The sequence below is a fragment of the Pleurodeles waltl genome, chromosome 12 (assembly GCF_031143425.1).
Source record: "Pleurodeles waltl isolate 20211129_DDA chromosome 12, aPleWal1.hap1.20221129, whole genome shotgun sequence".
Taxonomy (NCBI): Eukaryota; Metazoa; Chordata; class Amphibia; order Caudata; family Salamandridae; genus Pleurodeles; species Pleurodeles waltl.
In genome coordinates, this window is record NC_090451.1 from 64,622,804 (window position 1) to 64,649,108 (window position 26,305).

At 45.6% G+C, this 26,305-nt stretch overlaps 1 protein-coding gene across 1 annotated transcript in view; it reads right to left on the reverse strand.

Annotated features, from left to right (window-relative positions):
• Positions 1-1,855: 1,855 nt before the first annotated feature.
• FSD1 (fibronectin type III and SPRY domain containing 1) overlaps positions 1,856-26,305 on the reverse strand; it is a 66,159-nt gene continuing 41,709 nt past the window's right edge. The window contains exons 2-13 of the mRNA XM_069217197.1: positions 26,127-26,222; positions 23,334-23,465; positions 22,194-22,295; positions 19,557-19,579; positions 17,960-18,081; positions 17,157-17,366; positions 16,841-16,939; positions 14,226-14,388; positions 12,208-12,287; positions 9,772-10,023; positions 3,165-3,253; positions 1,856-2,533 (exon numbers count right to left, since the gene is read on the reverse strand). Coding sequence (XP_069073298.1) covers positions 2,423-2,533; positions 3,165-3,253; positions 9,772-10,023; positions 12,208-12,287; positions 14,226-14,388; positions 16,841-16,939; positions 17,157-17,366; positions 17,960-18,081; positions 19,557-19,579; positions 22,194-22,295; positions 23,334-23,465; positions 26,127-26,222 — 1,479 coding nt within the window. The 3' untranslated portion in view covers positions 1,856-2,422. The remainder of the gene's footprint in view (positions 2,534-3,164; positions 3,254-9,771; positions 10,024-12,207; positions 12,288-14,225; positions 14,389-16,840; positions 16,940-17,156; positions 17,367-17,959; positions 18,082-19,556; positions 19,580-22,193; positions 22,296-23,333; positions 23,466-26,126; positions 26,223-26,305) is intronic.

The following is a 26,305-nucleotide window of genomic DNA, read 5'->3' on the forward strand; positions in this document are numbered from 1 at the left end:
CTAAAATTCAAATTATAACTAATTAAATAAAAATAATAAACTAAAAATAAATATAAAAATGTATGTGAATAAAATAAATAAAAATTATATAAATTTACTCTCTTGTAAGCTTTACTGTGTCTCCCCATCACCCTACGTCTCTATCAATCTATCCTCCATCCCCCCCGGCTCATCCTAAACCCATTTTACTACTTTCTTCTCCAAAATAACCCTGCCTAAGCTCTTCCCTCCTCTACTGCATCTAACTCCCTCCCAAACCAGAGTTTACTACCGTGATCTCCCAAACAACCCTACTAAATTCTACCTCATTCATCTCACCTTTGGCTCATCCAAAACCCCTCTTCCTACTATGATCTCCCTAACTCTTTCCAAAGACTCTTCCCTCCTCCATCTCTCCTTTACTCATCCCAAGCCTCATCCTATTACTATAAACTCCCAATTAACACTTCTGGGTTCTTCCATCTAACCCTCCATTACTCTAGTCAATCCAACTAACAAACTCACATATCCTCAGCTCAAATTAACTCATAATAATACTACTACTACTGTACTCATATTTCCCTATACTAATCCACCACCAATTCCTCTTGGGTTCCAGAATAGCGTGCTAGTTGCCGAAAAGCACTTCAGTGCCTCATCAGGGGTAGTAAGTGCTATATAAATACAATTACAATTACATTCTATCCCTTTTATCCTGATGAGCAGCAGTGTATTGGGTCAGTATATTGTGGTATTTGTCGTCTTGGAAAGATTCAACGCTTTATGACAAGTGCTGTTGTGAGCTTCGCAAGGGACACTCCAATCGTTTAGTGTCTCCGAGCCATTTTGGAACTTTGTGTTGTTAAGAATGATGTGTTGTGTTAGAGGTTGGAAATACTACTCATTATGGTTGGTAGTATTGTTAACTTGATGATACTAAACTACACAGAATCTCAATGAAGTGTTGGATTTGTCTTCAGTGATCAGTTGAATGTGGTCTGTTGTTTCTGGATGGAAGTCCAAGCAGTGATTGCATCTGTGCAGCCCTGCACCAATGTGGACAGCCTTGTCAATGTGCACCCTTGTTTGTGTTGTTTACTGCCACGCATGGTGTTGCGAGCTCGTTGATACAAAACGGTTGGGGTGTTTCTCTTGTTGCCTGGAATGAGTGCTTGACTTGAGTTTATTGGTGACCAACTATAAGATGTATCTCTACAGTGCTGCTGGTGTGGCTGCTGTGCTGGCTTATGTTTCCTGTTGTATACAGGAAGTAGAAAAGTAAAGGACAGAGAGTGCAAGCCATTAACAGAATTCCAGTGGATAGACTAAAACATCAATAAATGCGGTGCAGCAATCCACATCATGATGGCACATTCTGGTCAAGGAAACGCAGGCAATACACAAGGCAAACTAGGCTTCTCACGTCCAATCCACAAACATCTCTATCCTTCATGTACGGGAGAAAAACCATTGGCAATCCCTGACCAAGGTGAAGCTGCCATGAACCTAGAAGCTCACTAAGGCGGGGACATGAATATAATGCAGAGCTTAAGTACTGAAAGCAAACCAAATGCACAGTCACTCAAAGTCTGCAAGATAACATCATCACTCACTGCCAGCATGCTAACATCACTCGCAACCAGTCAAGTCGGCAACCTCACATGATCACTCACAGCTGCTTACATCATCATCAGTGGGCCTTCCACGCGCCGACAAAATGATTTCTCATAAAGTACATGAATGCACACAATACATAGACAATACCTAAAGCATGTTTTCCATTCTCTACAAAACTACATGCAAGGATCCTTGAGTAATATGTACCCTCCTGCTGCCTCTAAGGTGGAGGTGGACAAAGGAACGCCAATTACTTGCCTAGTTTAACTATGTTTATTAAGGCCAGAAGCAGTTGTTTTGGTCACAAGAGATTCTGGCATCCTGCAGCGAGTGGCTATTTTAAGGGTGCTGGATTGAGGAGCGAAGGCATTCTGACTGCCAGGCACAACATTGTTCATTTCAATAGAGATAACTTGTCTGGCCCAAAAAAGGTCAAGGTACAGCTTCTTGTTGCTGGCTAAGCATAGCAACATTGCATCATTCGCTTCCCCTCATTGCCCGCTGCCTCTCTGTGGCAGGAACAGGATGCGGCGTCAGTGTCTCTACAGTGCCCCGTGAAGGTGAAGTGTGTTATTACAATCTATAGTGACACCAAAAATACAATCAGATGCCAGCAGGAGGAGTGCAGATTAGCCACCTCTTCTCTGGGTTTAAGGGCACACTGTGTACAGACTGTATTCATACTGGATTAGCTCCACATTACGGAGGACACCTCTCAGACAACACTACTGATTTTCCAGCGATGGAAAGTTTTAGTTGAAGTATCCTCAGCAAAGAAGACCTGGTTCTAAAGCAAGGTGGCTCCAGAAGATGGACCGAACCCAAATTAGGTCAGGCTGGTGCCAGAGCTGCTGGCCGTGCTAAGGCGCTTCTGAAGGCATTTCACTGCACTGGGGACTTGGAGCCCGGAATACACGTGGAAACTCCCACACCAGACCTACAGAAGGAGAAGAGAAGAACAAGTAAAGGGTGAGAAGAAAGAACTTGTACAAGTAGAAGAAAGGATAGGATTGGGATTGAGGGTAACGAGGGAGATCCCTGCAGTGTGTGTTCCTCAGCAGCCTGAGCTTGCTACCAGCAGTAGCATACCAGTGTTCTATGGTTCAGTAGTACAAAGGTTACTGCAACAGTTCAGCAGTATGAGCTTGCTACCAGTAGCAGTCAGATAGTGGCTGGAAACTCCAGTAGTGTTAGCTCGCTATAAGCTGGTATCGCTCAAGGGTGCAGGACGCGAGCAGTGTAACCTTGCTCCTAGCAGTGCCAGTGGGGTAGGGTTGGACAGTGTGAGCTTACTCCTAAGCAGTGACCAGTCAATCGCGCTGGCTACCAGCAGCATATGCTTAATTTCTGCAGTTGTAAGAGACAAAGGTGGGGTAGTGTGAGCTTCCACGTGGTGTAGTAGTGTTGTGGAGTAAGCTTCTGGTTACAGTGAAATACCAGTGTTATTATACTTCAACAGAGCGGTCTTCATCTGGTAAAGCCACTGCATCCTACGACTAGGAGACACATATTTATGGCATCGCTCTCTTGGTGTAAAGAGAAAAGCTGGAGTTGGACGGTTCTCTTACCATGAAGGCTGGGACCACAGGCTGGGTGAACCTGGTTCTGAACGTGTGGAGGAGCTGTTTGGTTCGGGCATTGTAAAACGACAAGTAACCTGCAGATAGATGAAGGAACAAGTGTGAGAGGAGGAGAAACATGGAGAAAAACTGTTAAAGGAAAGTTAACTTGCAGGGGAAAGCAGAGTGAGGCTATGAAACATAATTTCAATTAGCGATTGTTTGATAATGCTATCTTACTGACAACGCCACCAACTTTGACCGATATGGTTGCAGAAGGACAGCAAGGGAGCACATGTCTATAGTTACAAGATTTCTGGTGCTTTAAGCACCTGCTATTTTGAGACTCTTCGTAGACTGCCTTAACCCTGTATTTGTTCAGTGTGAACCCACCTTTGTGAGGTACGACCTAGCAGGGCTTGCAGTATATTTATAATTTCTGATTGGGATCCATAGCTTGGTTACAATGATTTCTGTGCAGTTGCTATTTTAATAGCGCCCCTGCCCCAGTTGTAGCACTCTGATCAAGAATGGGTGAGTTTAATTTATAATGATTAATACTACTTTTAGACTTTATATTCAAACTTTACTGGAATCTTAAACATACGAGGTGTAAGGAAGTTCAAAGGTAAACTCTGCTTTTAACCGACTGACAATTTATTAGTAAAAGATAGTAAAATTCAACACAGGCTTATATTGCTGAAGTGTTTTTCTGATTTTGGGATTGGATTTTCCAGAGAACTATTGTAGAAAAGTGCCCCTCTTGACATGGTTACCCCCACTTTCTTGCCACTGGTACTGAGGTATTTTGACTGAAGGTGCGCTGGGGCCCTGCTAACTAGGTCCCCAGTGCCAGTGCTCTTTCCCTAAAACAAAGTAAAAGGTCTAATTGTGCACAATTAGCTCCCACATTAGCACCCTTCTAAGTTCCTAATAAATGGTACCCCTGGTACCTAAGGCCTGGGTACTAAAAAGGGTCCTAAGGTCCTAAGGGCATGTATTATGCCACCTTAAGGGACCCCCCTACAAACTGCATGCTGCCTGCCATTGGCGTGTCATGGTGCAAACCGTGAGTGAAAATACAACATGGCATACCCATTGTGTGCATGCCCAAGTCACAGTATCTAATAAAAGTAAGTCACCCCTACAGAAGGCCTTAGAAACCTAAAGCAGGGTGCATTATATTTGATGGGAGGACATATCTGCATGAGCAGATACAACCCTGTGATGTCTAGTTCTATTACTACATATTGCAGTTGAACAGGGAAGCCTCCTTAAGGTATGTACTGGACACTCGTCATTACAAGTTACCCAGCTACATAGTGGCTTCACTGAAACTTATGGTGTTTAGTATCAAACACCTCATCTTAATAAATCTATACTGATGGCAGTATTGGATTTATTATGACATGCACCCAGAGGGCACCTTAGAGATGCCCCCTAAAAACCTACTAGTCCTTTAGTGTGCTGGCTATCAACCAGCCTGCCACCACAGATACGTTTCTCAAACCACCCCCCCCAACCCCCCTGCGGTGAGAGCCCACGCTCTCCGAGGCCAAAAATAATGTCTGCTGTTATCACCTCCTCCAGCAGGACGGCTAGTGGAGTTGCATACCAAGGCCAGGGATTTCAAAGACCCTGCCGTCTTTGATATGCGATCCTGGGTTCACCCAGACCTGGGAGTTGCCACCTCCCTGCCTGAAGCCCATTTGGCATGAGGTGGGAAATTAGTTATGCAGTAGTTGTGTTGCACTACCAGGCTAGCCACACCGCTCAGGTGGGCTGCCTGATGTGCTCCGCGAAGGAAGGATTCCACCATCTTGTTTTTGGTGGAATTATGAATTCTGGGACAGGGTTATACCCACTCCCCACAGGAAGTGGTCATATAGGGGGTGTAGTCACCCCAGGGGTAAGTAGCCCATTGGGTACTGTTCTACACTCCTCCTAACGCCCCTAAATCCAGTCTTTAGATGCCCCCCTGACACCAGGACTTCAGAATCGACTGAGAACTGAGTGCAGGTGGACTTTTGGAGCTAAACACTGTCTGCCTGCTCCTCTCCCGACCATCTTGACAACCCATCTCATCCTGCAGCTGTGTGCAGGAAAGTGCCCCTTTTTGACATGGTCACCCCCACTTTTTGCCTGGTATTTGATGCAATGTTGACTGAAGTGCACTGGGTTCTTGCTAACTAGGCCCTTAGTGCCACAGCTCTTTCCCTAAAACTGTGTTGTTCCCCCAATTGACTATACCTTTAGACCCTAGTGAATAATACCCCTGGTACCTAGGGCGTGGAGTACTAAAGGGGGTCCCTAGGTGCTGCAGCATGTATTGTGCCACTGTAAGGGACACATGAGCACACTCAGGCGAACTACCATCGCAGGCTGCGTGACATGGTACAAAGAAAAGTGAAAACATGACATGGCACACCTCCTCTGTACCACCCCTACAGACCCTGCATGCAGTATAGGAAAGTCATCCCACAGCAGCCTTGCAGTCCTAAGGCAGGGTGCACTATACTACACGTGTGGACATATCTGCTAAGTCGAGTCTTAGATATTTCAAGTGAACAGGGAAGCCATTTTGAGAATGTGCGCTGGACACTGCTAATTATGAATTCCCCATGATGGCTTCACTGAACCCAAGGATGTTTGGTATTAAACATCTCATATTAATAAGGCCACACTGACTCCAGTGTTGGATTTAATAATACATGCACCCAGAGTACCAACTACTAGTATGCTGGATGACTGGTCCTAACCAGCCTGTCACCACAGACAGGTTTCTGACAACCTGGGGGTGAGAGCCTACGCTCTCTGAGGGCAGAAACAAAGCCTGCTATGGATGGAGGTGTTACTATCTCCTCCGATGAGTATGGCTAGTTATCAGCATTCCAAGGCAGGAGGCTTCAGACGCATCTGCCGCCTTTGTTATGTGACCATGACTTCCCCAGTCAGTGGAGATGCCACCCCTGCCTATTTGGAATCAGGACAGGTGGGAAAATTAGCTACTCAGGAGGCATGTTCCTTATCAGGCTAGTTCCACAACTACGGTGGGCTACCTGATGTGAACACAAAACGTAGAATTCCACCATTTTGGTGTTGGAAGAATTAGGAACTCTGGGACAGGTTATGGCCACTTCCCAAAGGAAGTGGTTATATATGGGTGTAGTCACCCTAAAGGTAAGCAGCAGACTGGCTACTATCTGTCACTCCACTTAACACTCCTAAATTGAGTATTTAAGAGACACTCCTGATGCCAGGAGCTCAGATTCAACGGATCCAGAAGAAGAGCTGGAAGAACAGAAGACTTGTTATGGACTTTTGGCACCAAACCTACCTGCCCGCGCTGGAGCATCTGCCAAGAACCCTGATAGACTGCCAGCCATTCGCAATTTGCAAGCAATCTCCCTTGGAGTAGAGGAGCTACTCTTCTGCAGTTCGCAAGCACCGAAGCACCAGAATCCAGTCCACCATCTTGCAGCTCCCCAGCCAGCCAGACACCGCAGTCACCCAGGAAGCGGTACCTGTGCCCCAGAAGGTCGGACCTGTTGACCCACCAACTTTGAAGACACTAGGACCAACTGGAGAATCAAACCACCAATACCGGGGGTACTGGACCCCCCATGCACCAAACCAAGCCCATGTGATCCAGGTGGACTCCCACTGCACCAAGACCAAGCAGCCTTGGAGGGATGTCAGTACCAGAGAGACCCACCTGTCCTGCTTTTGCACCCTCTACTGGTGAAACCGACACCCACGAGGACCTTGACACATCTAACCCAGACGACCTTTCTACTCTGCACCAGAGCGCCCCAGCACAGAGATCCAACTGAGCTTTCTTGCTCCCATGACCCATGTGACCCAAGCCCCCAAGTTGGGAAATCCCAGACTTGTCCCCAAGTATCCCTTTGCCACCTGTTTCTAGGTAGCTTCCCTTCTTTCCACCAGTGTAGCATGCAAAGTTACCAACCAGATCAGCACCTCTGCACCCGGGTGCCCCAGGGCAGGAAACAAGTATCTGCTGGTGGCACTTTGGACATTGCCCCCCTACCAGCGGCAGCAAAACTCAAGGGGAGGAGCATGGAGGGGGGTGGGGGGGTTGATGAGGCAAAATAATTTAAAAAAATAGTAATTAAAAAAAAAAACTCCCCCTCCTGTGGCTCAGCCCAGCCCCGCACTTGCTGCTGGCTCAACCAGCAGCTGTAAAATAAGACGATAATTAAATATTGTTTTATTTTACAGTTCCAGGCTCTTAGTGGAGGGGGAGAGGGGAGGGGTCTGATTGCCCCTGCCCCCTACAACCCTAAGTACCAAAGGTGACCCCCAGAAACCAACCATAAATAACTGTATGCAACATATGCCTTTTTCTCCATAGAAAAACATTGCTGCATAAAGCCGCATTTGGGTTAACATTTTATTTACCTGTAAAAATCGATATTTAAAAAAACTTGATAACGAAGTTCTTGGTATCAAAATTTACATAAAACACGTACTATTTTTCTAAATTGGTCTCAGATTTATTCTTTGAGTGTGTGTCATCTTTTATTGCCTTTGTGAGGACAACAAATGCTTAGCACCACCCTCTGACAAGCCTAAACTGCTTGATCACAGTACCACAAAAGAGAGCATTTAGTGTTGCCATTTGTAAATCAATAGGGATTTGCCTGGACTCTTTACAAAGTGTACCTCTTTTTGATCCACTATATAACGGGCCAGCTTCCTACACTGTGCATCCTCCAAACGCCTCAGAGGGCCTCCAGCATCTCTCTTGAAGTGGAGCAGCCACTTCCCTGCAGCTTGTGGCACCTACCGCAATGTCCGGCTCACTGTTCTGCTGCACACCGGGTCCATCGATGCAGCAGCCACCCAGGAGATCACAGTGGTCCAGGAGGTATGTTCGGTCTCCACACCAAGTGAGAAAACTCCAGGACCCACTGGAGGCGTCCTGCACCAATACTTTTGGTAGCAGACCCATTGCAGCAACCAAAGCCTGTTTGATTCCAATCCGGAATCCAACACCGCAAAGACTGACCAGCCGACAAGAGATGTCAGCTTCGCAGAGGCCAGCACTCAGCTGTCCCCCTCTTGCAGGTCTAAGGGAGAGCCTTGTGTGCCTTTGATGCACGAGCACCCGCTGACCAAAACCCCCTGCACCCAAGCATCCTGGCCTGGGTCTATGGCAACCAATGGTGCTCCCCTGCTCCAAAGACTCCCACAGACCGAGACCCTACATTTGGAGCTCCCGGACTTGTGCCCAAGTCTCTGTCTGCAGCCTGTTTCCAGAGGGACCCCTTTTCGCCAACTGTGCAGTGAGCAAGGCACGCAACCCATCCAGCACCTCTGCACCCAGACTCCCCGGGGCAAGTAAAATGGAACTGCTGAGGTTTCTTGTAACCTTGCACCCTAGCACTCTATGACCTAAAGAGGACCCCCGAGATACGACTGCAAATACCTGTATTCAGTATATGTACTTTACCCATTGAAAGTCATTCCAGCGTAAAACGGCATTGGTGTATTTTACTTACCTCACAAAGAACAAAAACTCTACAACACTACTTATATTCTTTTGAAGTCTGGTGTCGAAACATAATATAAAAGTGTTGTATTTATCTAAAATTGGTCTTGAATTTCTTCTTGAGTGTGTGTCTCATTTATTTACTGTGTTCAAATGCTTAGCACTACCCTCTGATAAGCCTTAACTGTTCACCCACACTTCCACAAAAGAGATCATTTAGGGTTACAACATTAAGCCTCTATCCAGCAACAAGGGTAGCCTGTACTATCTGCATAGTGCACCCCTACATTGACACACTACATACATAACCACTTTACACAACTATTAAACTTTGACGTTTTTGGTACTACAATGTGAGAACTGGAATTCTGGCTTTACATGAGATTATGCCACAAAAGCGTAGGCGATGGGCTGCAGACTGCATGCCATAAGTTAGGTTTTAGAAACACAAAAGGATGATGGACAGAGTGCTGAAACTTTTCAAACCCCCGCCCTCCCCCAGTCACAGACCTGGGTTTAATCCATCGTTTTTTAGCTCACCACGCCACCCCAATTGGACCCATCCATATGCAAATCAGTCTTGACCCTCCTCCCCAAAGAAATACTTCCAAATGAATGAGAATAGTAATGTGAATGGGCATTAGTAGAAATTTGTGAATTTGCAGGGCTTTAAACTGTAAGGTATTTTAATACACATTCCACTGCTGCAGTGAGTTACTTAGTGCTGTGTTCAGATTGCACAGCCAAACTTTTCATTTTGCGCTGTTGATGTATTGATTTCAGTAAGGTTCTGTGTGACAAAAGAAGGCCACACTGAGGGAAAAAGGCTACTGGGAGTGGAAATGAAATGGATTTCAGGTCAATCGATCAGACAACTGATTGAAGCAGACTTGCCAAAGCCGTAGTAGACCTTATGGTGAATTCCTTGTGTATTCACTGGGTTTCCCCAGCTGTTTGCTTGACTCATGAAGGGTATTCGCTTTCAGCTTAATTCTAATGTTTAATGCCTTCTCAACTTACTCCCGGCCCACTCTCTGACTACCTGTCAACTTGCTCCTCTGTCAACTCTCGCTCCCCTCCAGCAGTACGTTGCCTACTCACCTTCATCGTAGTTACAGTAGACACCGAGACGGTCTGGCACCACCACATCAAGCACCTTGGACTTGTTCCCATGCTTGGCAGTGAAGCTGACTTGCAGCCAGTTGTTGAGGTGAAGGCACCAGGAGGCGGATGTCTTCCCAAGCTGGTCGAACTTCCCCAGCGTCCTGTACGCCACCCCCACGCCAAATGCTTTACTGTCTGGGTCGTAGCGGACCTCCCAGTAATAATCTCCGCCGTCGATCAAGGTGTCACCTGAAGAGATGGGTGGATGGTTACTGCACAGAATAGAGGGTAAGGAATTGAGAACAGGGGAGAACAATAGGGGTCTTTCATTTATAGTTTTCAGTTAGAACGACAGAAGTGTCACTTGATAAGTAGGGGATAGTTAGGGCAGATATTGAAAATTGCAAAGTCAGGGAGATGTCTTCTAAGACTGAAAAAGATATAATTTGGCGGGTAGAGGCATGCAGTGGAGAATGGAAGCAGCTACTGAAGAAAATACCAAGGATTAGTTGATTTCGAGATGAGAAAGCTGGGGAGATCCCTTGAGAAGGCAGACTAGTGAATGCAGAGATTGTAATAAGATGGAGCAGTGATTACTACACAGACTGAAAGCAAAAAGGTGAGAATAGGTGAAGGATCTCCAGATTGGACAGTGAGAGTCTTACTGTAAAAACAGAAGGAGGCAAGAGAGGGGAGACCAGTCAACAAATGATTGTTACTGCAGTGCATGTAGGAAGGGGGTGCCTCACCCAAGCAAATTTACATTTTTACTGTAGTGACTTTAAACATAGAAACATGGATATTATTACCGCAGAGGTGGGAGCATGGGACAAATGGGTGTGACTCAAAGTACAATAGGAATTGTTACTGTAGATAAATGGAGAAGTGATAAGTCTGTATTATGTAAGGAAGTTTGGAGCGATAACTGTCGATATGGGCGAAAGGATAAAAGGACGTCATCCGAACGAAAATGACGATAATGACTAGACAGACAGGAGGGAGACAATGAGATGTGTCATGCAAAGAAACAAAAGGATTGTTACAGTATTGCCTTAAACAAGTGAAAGGGGTGTTTTATACTAAGGAACATAAAGATTAGTACCCATTCGTTCTGTGGAAGCTCTTAAAATGGTACTCGGAGCACTCAGTGTGTCAAGGCTTGATTACTCTCTGTACATGGGGCTCCCCAACCATTTCCTACATAGATCACAAGAAGCGCAAAGCACAGCGGCATGGTTAATTGTCAAAGTGCCTAAAAGATCATGTAACACCTTTGTGGAAACAGATTTACTGATCCCCAGTTAGGCAGAGGATTCAGTTTAAAATCTGCTGCTTAGCCCTCAAGGCACTACATGGACTGGAACTTTCATTTCTGGCTAAGAGTATCACTCAACACAAACCCACTCGTACCCTGTGCTTATCATCAGCGACCTACCCAAGGATGCCAAAGGGTGTAGGGAGAGAGGATAATGGGCTGTAAACCCAAGATTGTTACAGGAGAGAGAAACAGGAAGGGGAAAGGAAGGGGAACGACAACAAAAACAGAAACATTGTTGCTTTAGAGAATATTAAAAGGAAGAAAGGAAGTGTCACCCGCAGGAACACTGGTCTTGTTACATTAAGAATGAGTAAACAGAAGTCTCACAAAAACCAGGCATTGATGGAGGATGTTTTGTACAAAAAAAAAAACAAAAAAAAAAATCAGGATTATTTACAGCAGAGATGGGAGGGAGGGATGCGTTATCCAAGGAGACAGAGGAATTGTTTCCTTAGGAGGAATGAGCGAAGGCCTGAGTCACCCAAAACGACATTGTAATGTTTACAACAGAAATCTTAGAAAATAAGTGGTTACCCTAAGAAACACAGGGATTGTAACTGCATAGGTAAGGGCTCAGAGAAAGAGGGGTCTCATCAGATGTCTCACATAGCTTAGAAAAAAGGCTGCAAGGGAGGGGGCACCTCAAAGATGCTTTAATAGACAAGAATTAACAAATGTACTCTATGTCACATCACCATCATGGGAAAACACAACCTCTAGACAATTTGGAACCTAATTAGTATTCTTTTACATGGACTTTTAGGAGGGATCACTTCTTTGCTTCACTGGAAAGAAATCTCACTGGGGAGGTGCTATTTTAAAAGGCGGAGGGACGGGTGACACAGGAATGGAAAGCGGGACAAGACCTTGGGGGGGGGGGGGGGGGGAGGGGGAAACGAAGGAGTCACAATCTGGAGACAGGAGGATGGTTTCATACACATGGGAGGGAGGAAGTGGAAGCAAGTGAGGTGTGTTACCTTTAGAGACTACTCTGTCATCACAGAGGTTGCAGCAAGGTGAGGGCTTTGGAAGGGATTGGCAGAGACCGCAGGGCTTCCACATATTTTACAACATTGAGGCACTCCCTGCTTTAAACACACATACCCAGCACTTACCCAGGACAGTGTAGGATTCAGCAGTAAAGCGGTCCCTGCCCCCCCGGCCTGCCGGCGTCCTCTTTGGCGATGGTGTGCACCTGCAGAAAGCACGAGAGAAGGTCAGTAGCCTATGCTTTGAATATACCTAAAAACCTCACTTTAAAGCACCAATTGAGCTCTTATGATTCGCTCACTAAACAGCTCAATTTATAGCTTTATTAAATCATAACATTCTCTTTACACGCTTATTTCTAGCATTGTCATTCAAAGGAATAATGTGTTTTCCCACACCCTGCTGCCATTTGACATTAGTCCATCCTGTGTCATTGGTTGCTGCAAATAAAATACTTCTAAAGAATTTGTTTTAGAAAACATCCATTGCCTTGTTTGTATGAAAGGTACAATCTCCTGTCAAGGTGATGCTGAGTGAGGGCAAGCAAAGGGGTCCTCCAACATGAGCAGCTGTTGAACAAAAAAACCTTTGGCAGTGTGGGCTACAGGTTTCTAGAACATCAAAACAGATTTATTCATTATGTCAAAGGTCACAGGGCTCAACTTGCATGCTGACATGCTTTCTATGGAACCTTCCTTGTTTAGCAAAAAACAAACTGAAAAGCTCTTCCTATAATCAGAACCGTAATACACAATTACAAAAATACATTTCCTGTACACACACACACACACACACACACACACACACACACACACACACACACACACACACACACACACACACACACACACACACACGAATGTATATAAATGATAAGAAATTTCTAGGAAAATTAAGAATTTGCCTCACAGGAAGAATTCTGTCTGTAGTGTAGAGGTTTGATAATACCACTCAAACATGATTACATATGGCATCCATTTCTTTTTGTTTTTCTAAGGTTTGCATTTAGGGTTTTTTGACGTATCTGAACAATTTTGTGATTATGGTGTCCATTGGTATATAAACTGGGGTGGCATGGTGAGTGAAAAACGATAGATTGTGATGTGGCCCAGAGCAATTGCCAGCGGCTGAGATGAATTCATTCATTCCATCCATTATATTTTTTTAATATTCCTCTTGGGGAGTGGAGCACAACCTCGCCATCTCATTGGCCTGAGTTTGGGTCACATAATGAGGTGGAGAACTAGCATTCTAGTTTTTACAAAATACTTTCAGAATGATTACAGTTACACTGTATGTGGAATTATTTATTTATTTATGGATTGGAAACAGAGATGATACATTGATATGTTTGTGTATTTAGACTGTTTGGTATAATGCATTTTCTGAGCTTGGATCTCATTTGGACGAATATAGTTTTTATTGAATAAAAGCCAGCAGTAAATGTGACTCGTTAAAAAAAAAAAAGTCAGAGGATGTCTCTCTCTTGGGTGGGGGTGTGGGGGGGGGGGGGTAATGGTGAGGTAAGGTGTACCTGACTCCACAGCTCTAGCAAGAGAAGTGAAAATTGGTGAAAAACACTAAAAGAGAAAGGGAAAATGGAGGGCTACTGTGCAAGGAATCTGGAGAAGGGAAGCTGCAAACGAAGAGGGACGGAAATCCTGAAACTGCTCTAGAAAGCCCAAAACGCCTATGAACAGGAGTGTGATGAGGAGTGTACTGGGACCTACTACATCTCAAGCGGAGAGGGAGCCTGGAGCTAGGAAGACTCTAGAGTAGTGGGGGGACAAAGGGGAGGACTGTAGGATTTAGACATGAGGCTGTGGGAAGGGTGGAGAGAGGTGACCACAGGATGATCTTACTAGCTACTGCTCAGGAGTTTGGAGAACTTTGAAGGCTGGGCAGAGACTGGGCGGCTTTTATTTTGAACTGGGAATTGTTCCCACTAGACCGCTGCCTCTTGAAGGCAAGTAAAGTTGGCCACAGGCACTGGCAAACCAGACTCTTATATTCTCTATAGGCATGTCGGACATGGAAGACATGTGCTTGACACTGTGGCAGAGAGGAGAGGGAGCTCAAATGTTATGTGATCAAGTGGAGCTCAGCAGCTGTTCGGGCTCTGGGAAAGGAGATTCAGAAGTACCTGGCTGGTGAGTTGACAGGAGACGCAGTCCTACCAGTCTTGCCTTCTTTCTCTCGAGCTTTGATGTCCTGTACTTTCCCACCCAAAGCATCCCACTCTGCACTCAAATCCTCCACCTTCAAGTTCTGGTGACAGGAACCGGCATCCAGCCGGAACATGAAGGCTGCACAAAACAAAGGAAAAATTTCAAAATTAGACTAAGAGAAAACCAGCACATTTGATTAGACACACTTAAGAATCAGAACAAGATGCAAGTTACACATCGGAATTGAATGACATGCCTCACCTTTACTAAACACAAAGTGCATGTACCCTCGTTGGCCTCCTTCATATAGCAAACACATGGAACAAATCTCATGCACTGCAACCAACAAGTAAAGGACAATACATACTTGAACCAGACACATGGCTCATCCTACACTAATTTCAGCCGGATGCTCCTTTCACACAGCAGTCAAATGGTACTCTATGTTGTAGCAAGGTGGCAGTATTATGTGGTATGACTTGGGGGGGTCTTACCATGTTATCCTAAAACATTACCCAGAAGTGGACCTCAGATTCACACTAGTAAACCTTAGCTCAATCCTGGTAGAGTGGGAAGGAGCAGTCAGGCTACTTAGAGGAACATGTGTAAAGCATTTCACAATACCAACATGGACGATAAGTAATTGCCACGAATCTAAGGAAATCACACACCAACTTATAAAAATAAAGTGAATTTTTATATTAATTTAGACACCAAAATGAAGTCAATATGTTGCAGATAACAAGAGTTATTGATTTTAGAGTATTAAATAAATCAGTACTTTGCAGAGCTGTCAAACTCTATCATTGCGGTCAATGGGAGAAAACACAGTATGCCATTGGTCACTTGAGGGGTGAGTTCTGTAGAACCCACCTAAGGGTTAAGGTCTTGCAGGCCCACAGACCAAGCAACAACAGACAGTACAAATGTATCTATCTCGGTGGGCTGGGATGCAGAGTGGTGCTGAACGGGAATCACGGTCCTGGGAGTGGCACCTTTTCCAAAGGTACCTTGCAGGCCAAGTTCAGTAGAGTCCTTTGGTTCTTGAGTTGGGACTTGGCCTCAGATCAGGAATCATCAGGCAGAGCAGCTAGGCGATACTCAGGTGACTTGACTGCAAAGGTGCTCCTGGCTGTCTGGAATGCTAAACAGGATCGGCGGGTGGCTGCTTTACCAGGCAAGCCAATGCAGGCTGGAAGGAGATGCAAAGACTGGACAACGGGGCCACTGAGGTGGGGTGGTTGCCCTGGTGACCATGGTTCCTTGGGCTAGGAGCGTCATGTAAAACAGGTAGTAGTCAGGCTAACCACCAACAAGCTTTGGTGCTGGCAAGTACAGTGGTTTAGGAAATCTTCTTCTAGAGGACCAAGGGAACGATGCAGGAAGTTGAACCTTGCCGAGGGTCAGTGTTGCAGTTCCCTGAAGGCTCCTGACTAGTTAGGGAGGCTTTGTCATTGAGTGGGGGGGCAAATTCCTTTGTCCAGCAGCAGCTTTGCAGCCTTTGAATCTCACCGCCGTGATGGGTCTACTCACTAGCCATCCTGGCAGGACTGAGGTGTGACGTCCTTCCTGCACAGGTCTTTGTTCTGACCTCTGGGAGCGGCACACATTCCCTTGCATGTGATCAGAACTCTGTTTTGGCGGCAAACACTCGGGAAAGTCCACCAAGGCAAAGGCGGAAAAGTCTGCCAAGAAAGTGGAAAGCTGGCAACTCGGTGGGCATCCTCTGAGGACGCCACCTGGGTACATGCTAGGTAAACCTGGGCATGAGACTTGTGTTCAGGGTTAAAAAGCACAGTGTTTGACACCAAAAATGAGGGGATTCGGTCTGGCCTTCACAGAGCTGGACATCCAGGGTTTGACCAGGTGACAGCCCATGTTATCCTACAGAGTGCCCTTCACTTGTGGTACTTTTACGTTTTAAATGCTACCACAGGGCCATATACATTTGCACATATATGTCCACACTCATACCACAATGCACCCTGCCTCCTGGGCTATGGGATGCCTTCCTAAGGAGTGACTGACCTGTGCTATGGGCAGTGAGGGGACTCTGCCTGCACCTGGTGTGGGCAGTGTTGAACTTGAGCAGGCCAGCTGCTCATGCAGGCTGACATGGCAGGTCTGTAGGCTTTGCTTTTACTCTGGTCAAGCAGGGTGGCACAATCAGTGCTGCAGCCCTAGTGACCTCTCCACCGTCCCTGCCCTGGGTACCACTAGTACCATTTGCTAGGGCCTTACAAGGGTGGTAAAAGCCTTGCCATCTGGGATTACCTATTACAGTACAGTATAAGGGAATGAGCAATGGCATGGGGGTCAGTTTAACAGGCCTCAGTGCACTTTCAGATCAAAAACAACAGCATCAAACAGCAGAAAAAATGGGGGTAGATCATCCTAAAGGACACTTTACAACATATGTACAATATCATAAAGATGTATACGCTTAAAAGGTAAGCCACAAGGCACAAACAGATATGAGCAAAGTTGAGAGCTAGCCATATCATACACATAGCAACATCTCTTAATTTCACATACATTTTCTAGTTTTGCAGAGTGGAAACACTGGAATAAAAAGATGTCTCTTACGCACCGGGAGTTTCCAACGTAATAGGTTCTGAAAACTCTCCCGCCACCGCCTTGTTGCAGGCTTTCACTCTGAAATTCATGAACTTGGTGTCAAATCTTTGACCTGACAAGAACAAAAAGAGGTCAAAGATTTGTTTGTGTGACACCATCTAGAAGCCGACCACAATCTCAATTTCACAACCTGTCACAAGGAAAAGAAGCTGTCGCTGAAAAACAACCAGCTCACAGAGAGACCATAAGGCTATGAACAATGATCAAATTAGACATTATAAGAGATTATAGAATAACCTGCTCTAGAATTAAGTACTCAAACTACTGACCTGAAAGGGTGTACTCTGTCTGCTTGATCCCCTCGATCACCATCCAAGGGTGCTCCTCCTTCACTCTGGGCAGTCCCTCGAAGTTTGTCTTGCGATACTCCAGGACGTAGTGATCAATCTTGCTGTCCTCTTCTGGCATCTTCCAAACCAGGGTCACGCAATTATCAGCAACCAGGGACTCAGTCATGTCAATCTCCGGCTGACTTGGAACTGGAAACGGGGAAAAAATAGAACAAAGGTCTAAGGCAAAGCCAGTAGGAGGCCTTACACAAAGGTAGCGAGCTAATGGATTCCAAACGCTCCAGGCTACCACAACAGTGGAAATGGCTACTCCTGACATCGTCCTCTGTCAACAAAATGAGATATTTTGTATACCCTTCAACATCTTCTGCTTGTGACCCATCTTTCCCTCAACATCCTTGTGCGTGTCCCATCTTTCTCTCCCCCTCAACATCCTTGCATGCATATACCATTTTCTGTCCCCCTTCAACATCCTCAAAGCATCCCATTATTCCCTCTGACCTTCAACATCCTTGCATGCGTCCCATCTTTCTCTTCCCCCAACATACTTATTCACATCCCATCTTTTTTTTCTCCCTCTTCAACACCCTTGAACATGTCCCGTCTTTCACTCTCCTCCCTCAACATCCTCACGCATTTCCCATATTTCCCTCTCCCATCCTCATGCGTGCGGCCCATCTCCCACTCCCACATCTCCTAATTTCCCTTTTCCTCACTGCATCAAAATAGTTAATACACAAAGACAGATCAATCGAGGAGCAGGCAGTGTCTCCTTCGGGTACCTGGCAGGAACTTGAGGGCCTGGATCATGCGTCTCTCCTGTGTGAAGTCCACCATCAAGTGACTCATGTTATCGGTCACCTTCGCTTTCAGCGAAATTCGGAATGCAGGTGCCATGGTTACACTGACGGTGGATGTATGAGGAGGAGATGGGAAGTAAAAGAAATAGACATGAATTACTGAAGCACAGTTTTACCTACGTGACACCCAACCTCCAGAGAGGGTCTCCCATGGCCACTTGCAAGATTCTCATGCTCGACTCCAATGGTTTATTTAGAGGGCTATCTGCAAAACATCTACATGGACTTTGCCGTGGATGGTGCACACAAACGTGAAACAGGGTCAGGCTGACTTCCTTTAGTGCGGCATTAATATAGAAACAGGGTCATTACCTGTTCAAAGAAAGGCCTCTTTGTTTACAGGATGTCTACTGGGCCCATCAAAAGAGGGGGATGTTTAATTGTCAGGGAAAATGTGACATCACTTTTAGCAGTGGTCAGATGAAGAAGGCGGAGTAGGAGAATATGATAATTGGTTCTAATTCATGGGTCCCACTCTGTAACTCTGGGCAATAGCTTGCTTAATCTCCACAACGGCCCCAACAGCGCTGGGATGCTTGGTTTCACCTTGGAGGTTGCCCAGGAGTGGGCACCTCACAGGGAAAAGCCAGGAGGGGTTCCACAGCGGTATGCGTACAGCGCCTTGAGACCCTAACGGGTGAGTAGTGCGCTATACAAGTACGAAGTTTACAGTTTACAGTTTCTGGGTAAAAGGGAGAGGTTATAAAGGTAAAGTGGAGTACAGATGGAAGGACCAGGAGGGTGCAATAGCAGAAAGGAACAAAGACATGGAAGCCAAGAGGAGAGAATGTGTGGTAGGAGCTAAACGATGGCCAAAAAACAAATTCATAGGATTAAAAAAGGCTTAATGCAAATATAGGTAGCAGAAATTGAATACAACCAAATAGAAGGAATTATGTAAATGGACAGAGCAGAGGGTGCAAATGAAAAATGCAAGGGCAAACAGAGCAGGAAGTATGCAAGAACAAACATAAGAAGATGTAAAGGTAAGAGCAGATATAAAATAGACATAGGTGAAAAAAAGAAAGGACAAAGAGGACTGAGAAAAGAAGAGTTAAGAGAAGATGGGTGACAGGACGGAGAAGAACAGATGCTTAAGATTATAAATTAATATGTGCCCAAGGTAGGAGTGGAGAAGGACACAGACCATGTGAAGCAACAGGGAACGCAGGCAGTCTGTGTGCAGTTTCTGAATTGTCGGTGCATGCTCTAGCAATCACTTGGATTGCCTGGTCTGTGTACACAAAGCCCTGTTTCATAGTTAGAGCATCTTACAGGGGCAGGAGATGGACTGCTCAGCATGTGATGTGTTTACAAGGCAAGGACCTGAGCCTGGAAGCAAATTACTGCGATGCTGAGGCAGGTCTCCCTGTCGCAGGTAGGACCAGTGGCCTCATGCCAGGAGCAGGAAAATGCCCTGTGCTAAAGTAGGTGATGGCTAAAAGATGGAGAGATGAGGTAGGTGGACATGGAGAATTAAATGCTGAGATGTGGCAAGATGAGGAGGTTGGTACCGTACCTATCCTTGATCTGCTTGGCGGCCTTCGAAGCAAAGAGGCAGCGAGAGAGACAGGCGGGCAGGAGAGAGAAAGAGGGATTGAGAGACAGATTTAACACCAGCTCTTTCACCAACATAACAGAGAAGCCAAGAAAGCCAAAGTGCACAGTGCTGTGGGGTAACTGAGGACACACTACACCAATCAATGCAGATGGCCATCCTCGCTCCATGTCGCCTACCACATGCAGTTCTCAAACTCCTCATCAAACCATCATGTATTTCCTACATTTCTCACCAACCAACTTCTGTCCTCATCCACCTCTCACAATCTCCTCCAACTCGAGCTGTCCTCACCGCTGGGCTCACAAAGCCTGAGTCAGCAGTTCTAGCCAGAAGAGCCGAATGACACATCACATTTATAAAAGGGAATTCCGCTCTCTCGCCAGAATCTTAAATCTCCTAAGCAGAACACCACTCTCACTTCCAGAAAAATATTCAGACCAACCATAGGAGCAGCGTCCTAAAGAGAAGACCACAGTCACCAGGGCCAGCAAGTCAAAGTGAGAAGAAAAACTTAGGAGAAGGTTACAAAATGCTTTAGAGGCACTGGCTGCTGTCGCATGCAACACGCCATAAGCAGGGCCACTGGAACTACGCATCATGGGTGAGTAAAATATGCAGCAAGAAAAGGCAAATTATGCGCTGTAACGAGGCACATACTGTAATAGTATAACTTCATTATTTTTGTCATTTTTACACTTGCTGGCAGTGTCAGGGCATTGGTTACACCTCCACAGCACCCGCTTAACAATCAGACATAAACAGTAGAGAGACCGGTACAGCTTAGCAAAGGGCCTCCACTGTGCAGCAACATGTGTTGCTATTTTTTTTGTAACTTTTGAAACGTTTGAGCTAGAAACAATTTTTTTGTTAAAATCTGCTGATTATGCAGCAGATGATGGATCATGTGGTTAATGTGGCAAACCTAGAATTATTTGAAAAATGCTGCAGCCGCACAATCACATAAATCCAGCGGTCCTGACCATAAGCAATTTGTGTGTGCAACATGCATACAGGTATGCATAAAAATGGAAGCAATTGAGAGAGAACCAAGTACCAAAGGAGAACAATGAAATGTTTTGCATTCAGAGACATACTCTGCTGAGTCACAGAGAGGATAGACCTGAAACACACCGAACATGGGGCAGATACTGAAATGCAGGAAGGTATTTTCTTGTTTGGACCATCATAGGCCCCACAGGCACAAATGAGCAGAAGCACGGGAACCCACGGAGTCAGGTGAGACCATGGCAGCTGATCTATCTATAAAAGATGCTTGACTTTCCTGGCTCTTTCCTCCGATTGCACTGGACGTTCTTGCTTTATCACTTCAGTCATTTTCCTGCCCTGATTAACCATTCACATCAGTTCTGGTCCCTCATCTTCTATTCACCACCTCATCTCACCTCCTCACCTTCCTGTGGTCACTCACTTCTCAATCACTTTCTCGCCACCACCCTCTCACAATCTGGTCCACCGTTCCAGTCTTTGGCCACCTTGACTCCTGGCCCACCAACGTTTGGTTATGCCAATCTTTGCCCATCACCATCTGTTGTCAGCCTCTTCATCCGGCCCTCAATAACTATTTAACCTCCTATTCTATTCAGAAACACCTCCACTTGGCATCACCCACCACTTCCTGTTCTCATTCACCTTCATGTCCTTGGCGACCTCCGGGCCTGGCCATCCTCCGTTCACATCCTCCAACCATATCTCATCCATATCTTCCTGACATTGCCCAAGATTTCCATCTCACAAATTTCCCACCTGACCACATCCTTCTACCAGTCTACCCAAGGGCACTTACTTCTGCCCTCTCTCACTGGCTGACTATTATACTACCTCCAGTCCCCCCCACTTTCTCTCATCCACCTCCACCTGCCCTAGTCCAACTCCTCTCATGCTCGCCCATCCTCGTTCCATGTCACCTACCACATGCAGTTCTCAAACTCCTCATCAAACCATCATGTGTTTCCTACATTTCTCACCAACCAACTTATGTCCTCATCCACCTCTCACAATCTCTTCCAACTCTAAATGTCCTCACCGCTGGGCTCACAAAGCATGAGTCAGCAGTTCTAACTAGAAGAGGCAAATTACACATCACATTTATAAAAGGGAATTTAGCTCTGTCACTAGAATCTTAAATCTCAAATACAGACTGAAACCACTAAACATCAGTTTAGATAAGAGAGCGTCATCACGAAGACCTTGACAACTCAGAAGCCTGAAAGGTGTCTCCTTTAGACCGCTTTGTATCTTTGAAAATAGCTACCTGACACACACACACACACACACACACACACACACACACACACACACACACACACACACACCAGACACCCCAGAGTGATGCTTTACCACCTGAAGACATATGATGCAGAGTCTCCTGATCATTATAATGGTGATACATCCATCACATCTAGCGGGGTTATTGGCAGAACACATTCCTTGCAGCTTCATCTTCCCATCACCAATGTCAACAACCATGGGTGTCAAGGGGATGGCACCAACAACGACAGTGCTTCAAGTAAACCACGAATACAATGCAACGCACCTCCTCAAACCACCAAAAGCACAAGTGAACACCAAGTGTACCTTGGAGAAGGTGTCATTCTCAGCCCCTTCCAGAGTCTGGTTTGCCATTTCTAGGAGTTCCTCTGAACTTTCCAGGGCCTTAGTGCAGGTAGACAGCTGATTCTGAAGGTAAAGAGAGGAGAGGGGACATCAGGACGCAAGAGTGTCCAGGAACGTCAAACAAGGCGGATTCAGAAGGAGACCTCTAAAACAGGACTTCAGTATACACAGTCCCTGCAATTTTGCACCTTAACGTATACGTGAATCATGCTGTGTTCATAGATAGTAAGAAACATGGCAGACAGGCTAAATACCATCTTAAAAGACATAATATTCCTAACCCATCCCTCCCACTCAGCAACCTTGTCACAATGACTTCCGATATGTGCTCATTTTGAGTATAAAATTCGGATTGATAAATCTATGCCTGGATTAATCCTGCTTGTGCTCAGTATGGTCTTCTGGCATTTTAATCCAATTGAAAGCTCACTTCTCATTCCAAATCTTCTTGCCATCCCTTTCTGTAAACTGTACTTTACTTGGGGTTGGGCATTCTTCAAGGCAACAGAAAATGGGTGGAGTGTTTAAACAGATCTGGTTACAGGCTCTGCTTAAAAGCCTTTCGTAAGTCAGTTTGAAAAGCACTGGAAGTGCAGGTGAACATTTTGATCACCTGGAGGCATGTGCAAATCTTGCAAAGCACTTTCACACCTGACTGTTTCGTCTGCACTTTCAACACCAACACATTAACCCCTGGGCTGAAAAACAACAGAGAAAAGGGCTGGGGAGAGGGATTGGATGCAGAGTGGCAGCATTTAGTAATGGGTGCTTGGGCATCATCTGGTATTGTAGGCTAACACTGCAGTATCAAAGTCAGGTCTACAGACACTGACTGGCCTTATCGGCAGCTTGTAGATACCAAACCTACCGTCCAGCTGGCCTTACCTTCAGCTCGCAGAAAGAGCACGTGCAATCCCCCTAGTGTTACCTGCAGCTCGTAGATACCAAACCTGCCGTCCAGCTGGCCTTACCTTCAGCTCGCAGAAAGAGCGCGTGCAATCCCCCTAGCGTTACCTGCAGCTTGTAGATACCAAACCTACCGTCCAGCTGGCCTTACCTTCAGCTCGCAGAAAGAGCATGCACAATCCCCCTTAGCGTTACCTGCAGCTCGTAGATGCGACTTGCGCGGTCCTGCTTGATCTTCATCAGCATCCCTTCCTTCAGCTCATCCAGGAGGCTATAAAGCATCTGGAACTCCCCCTCCAGGTCTTCCTGCACCTTCTTTGAATTTCCCTGGCAGATGAAAGAAGCAGGAGTATGAGACAATGGAGAAAGCCAAAAGCTGACTCCTTCTGGGTGGTAGGCTGAAATCACCACCCAGAACCATTTACACTGTATAAATACACATAGAAAACACATATGCAAACCATATCAATGTGATAGAAAAGTGTGTTTTCTAATCACAGAGACAAGTGAGTTGGGCGCACCACCACTATGGTTCAGACGAAAGTTTCACATTACGCTGTGATATTGATCTTGAATCCCACAAACCTATTCACCATTCCAATGTGGTCTTGCAAACCCCACTCCTAGGCCTACTTTATATCCGTCTATGTAACAGTATCCCAGCTTCAACCCAACAGCATGGAGCCACTCATAAATCACTAAGTAAAAAATGTAAGTTTATCAAATATCAGCACAATTCTGCACCCAGCCTCACCAGCGACATAGTCCCCCCCGTGCTTGACAATACTCAGCCTTTCAAACAACTATTCTTGTAAATGGAAGCGACAGAGGTAGAGCAATTATGGAGGTGCGTACAATAGTTGTACCAACAAAGAGGGAGGGTGAACACAGTGATGTGTTATTTCACCACACTTCTAGGGGTAGTGAATAAATATTGCATGTAACTTGAGCCCAAAGAAATCACAGAAAGTAACATCACAAATTCTTTGACACCCAAAGTTTTGTAAAGACATTCTTTATTAATCAACTTAGGGACGCAAAGCTACTACAGCTGGCAAAGGCTGACAGAATGTGTGCAGACATTTAAAAGGCTAAAAGGCAAGCAATCCAGCATTTAAAACATCAGTAGGAGCTGGTCACTAATTTACCATTAGCAATCACAAACCTTACAGATGAAGAAGAAAGGATAAGACGGTGGGATGAGAAAGTAAAGGACAATCCAGAGGTTTAAGAGGGCAAAGAAAGATTGAGAGCATTAGATCAAGGAGTATAAACAAGGGGGAACATATACAAAGACAGATAAATACAAACAGAATAAGCAAAGGTGATAGGAAAATGTGACATAAGTATATTTGTCTAGTCAGTGGCTGCACAACAACATCAAGTGTTTATGAGATATAGACATTTGTGTGCCTCTGTCTATGTGCCACATTTGCTTGTCTGGGTGTGGACTACACTGTCTACTGCATTTTTTCTTTCCATTGCATGAAGAATCTTAAATTGGTTTGACAGATTGGGAGTGGAATGTGTTTGCATTTAATCTCGAGTGAGATTCCCTGCTTTTGCCATGAGTGTGGCTGCCTGTTTTCTGAATCTTTGTGCCAGTTAGGTGGTACATAGTTACATATGTATTTGCTTGCTCGTTGTGTATGTGTGAATGTTTGTGTTATTATTGTGTCTCTCTCTGTGTGAAAACCTCATTTCATAAGCTAATTCATGTACCTGTGTTAATGGGTTTTCTGGGAAGGAGGAGATAGTTGTACTTTTTAACAGCGTGTGAGTATATGTTATGCGTAATGTGATGTATGAAAGAGGCGTGTGTATGATAAGCCTGAATGATACGCATCTGTGTGATGCACTTTCTGTGTCTATGTAAGAGTGCTGTGTGTGTCTCTCTAAGGCTGTTGTGATGAGTGTCTGTGACTCACTTTTTGTTTCTCCATATGTATGTGTGTGAGATGCAAGTGTGTGTGATGCACTTTTCATTGGGTGGTCTGTATGAGACAGAGATTAATTTATGTGTGACAAGACTGTGACTGACTTGACACCACTAGAGTGCTGGGTGCCTCACATATAACAATTCACCAGCAATTAGCAAGTTCTTAGCACCCACTGACCACAGCAGACAAGCAGTGAACTTCCTGCCCACAACAGTGTGTGACCCTCAGCTCAGCCTACAGTCAACTGAAGGCCTCGGAAAGCATGTGGGGTGAGGGGAGATTGAACCCGTATCATATCTTCTGCGCGAAGGACACACTCTTTAAAAGTAAGCGTAACAGGCGGTAGGCAGAGTGCAAACAGACCTAAGAGGCCGCAGGATGTATGACAGCCACTCCTGCGCCACTGGTAATGACAGTGCATGCCTCAAAACAATGGCGAAAGTCTTCAAACCCAGAAGAAAAGGAGTCTCACGCAAGTTTTTTCAAGGAAGGGCGAAGTAGATCAGAAAGGGGAACAAAAGGACTGAAGATGGATAGAAAGAATGAGGCATTTTTGACACCAAAGGAGATGGTGGGACACACCCCAAAAGACCCTGGCTTAGAAAACTCTGGGAGGCAGTTAGGGGACCAACTTAAAGGACGAGGAGCCTTGGTGTGGGTAAGGCCATGCAAGACAATACAGAGGTGACACTAAGACCACTGGCTTCTGGTGAGCAGAGCCAATAAAGACCAAAAGAGGTGATGATGAAGCCTCAGAGAACCAAGAAAGACCCGATGAGAGATGATGTTGAAGCTTCTAGTTGTTTGGACAGTCAGGATGACGAGGCCTCTAGTTCACGGAGAGCTATGAAAGAGAGACTGACAAGGAAAGCATGGAGACCTTCGGTCTGAGAAGAGCAAATATGAGCAACAGTGAGAGGGGTGATGAGGAGACATTTGGTTCGGAGAACAGTCGGGAGAGGTCCTCAGTGAAGGAGAAACCTAAGTCAGGAGTTATATGGGAAAGTAGGAGTAAGCAATTCCTGGACTCGGAAGAGGTCGGCCTTACCTCCACGTTCTGCAGCATCTGCTTTAGGACATAGACAAAGTTCTGGATCTCCTCATTCTTCATCGCCAGGGTGGTGCGGATCTTTCTCAGGTCCTCCTGGGTCCGCGAGCAGAGAGACAAAACACAGAAGGTCAGACTCTGCAACAGTGAGGCTGATGCTTTCTGTACACTGATTTTTT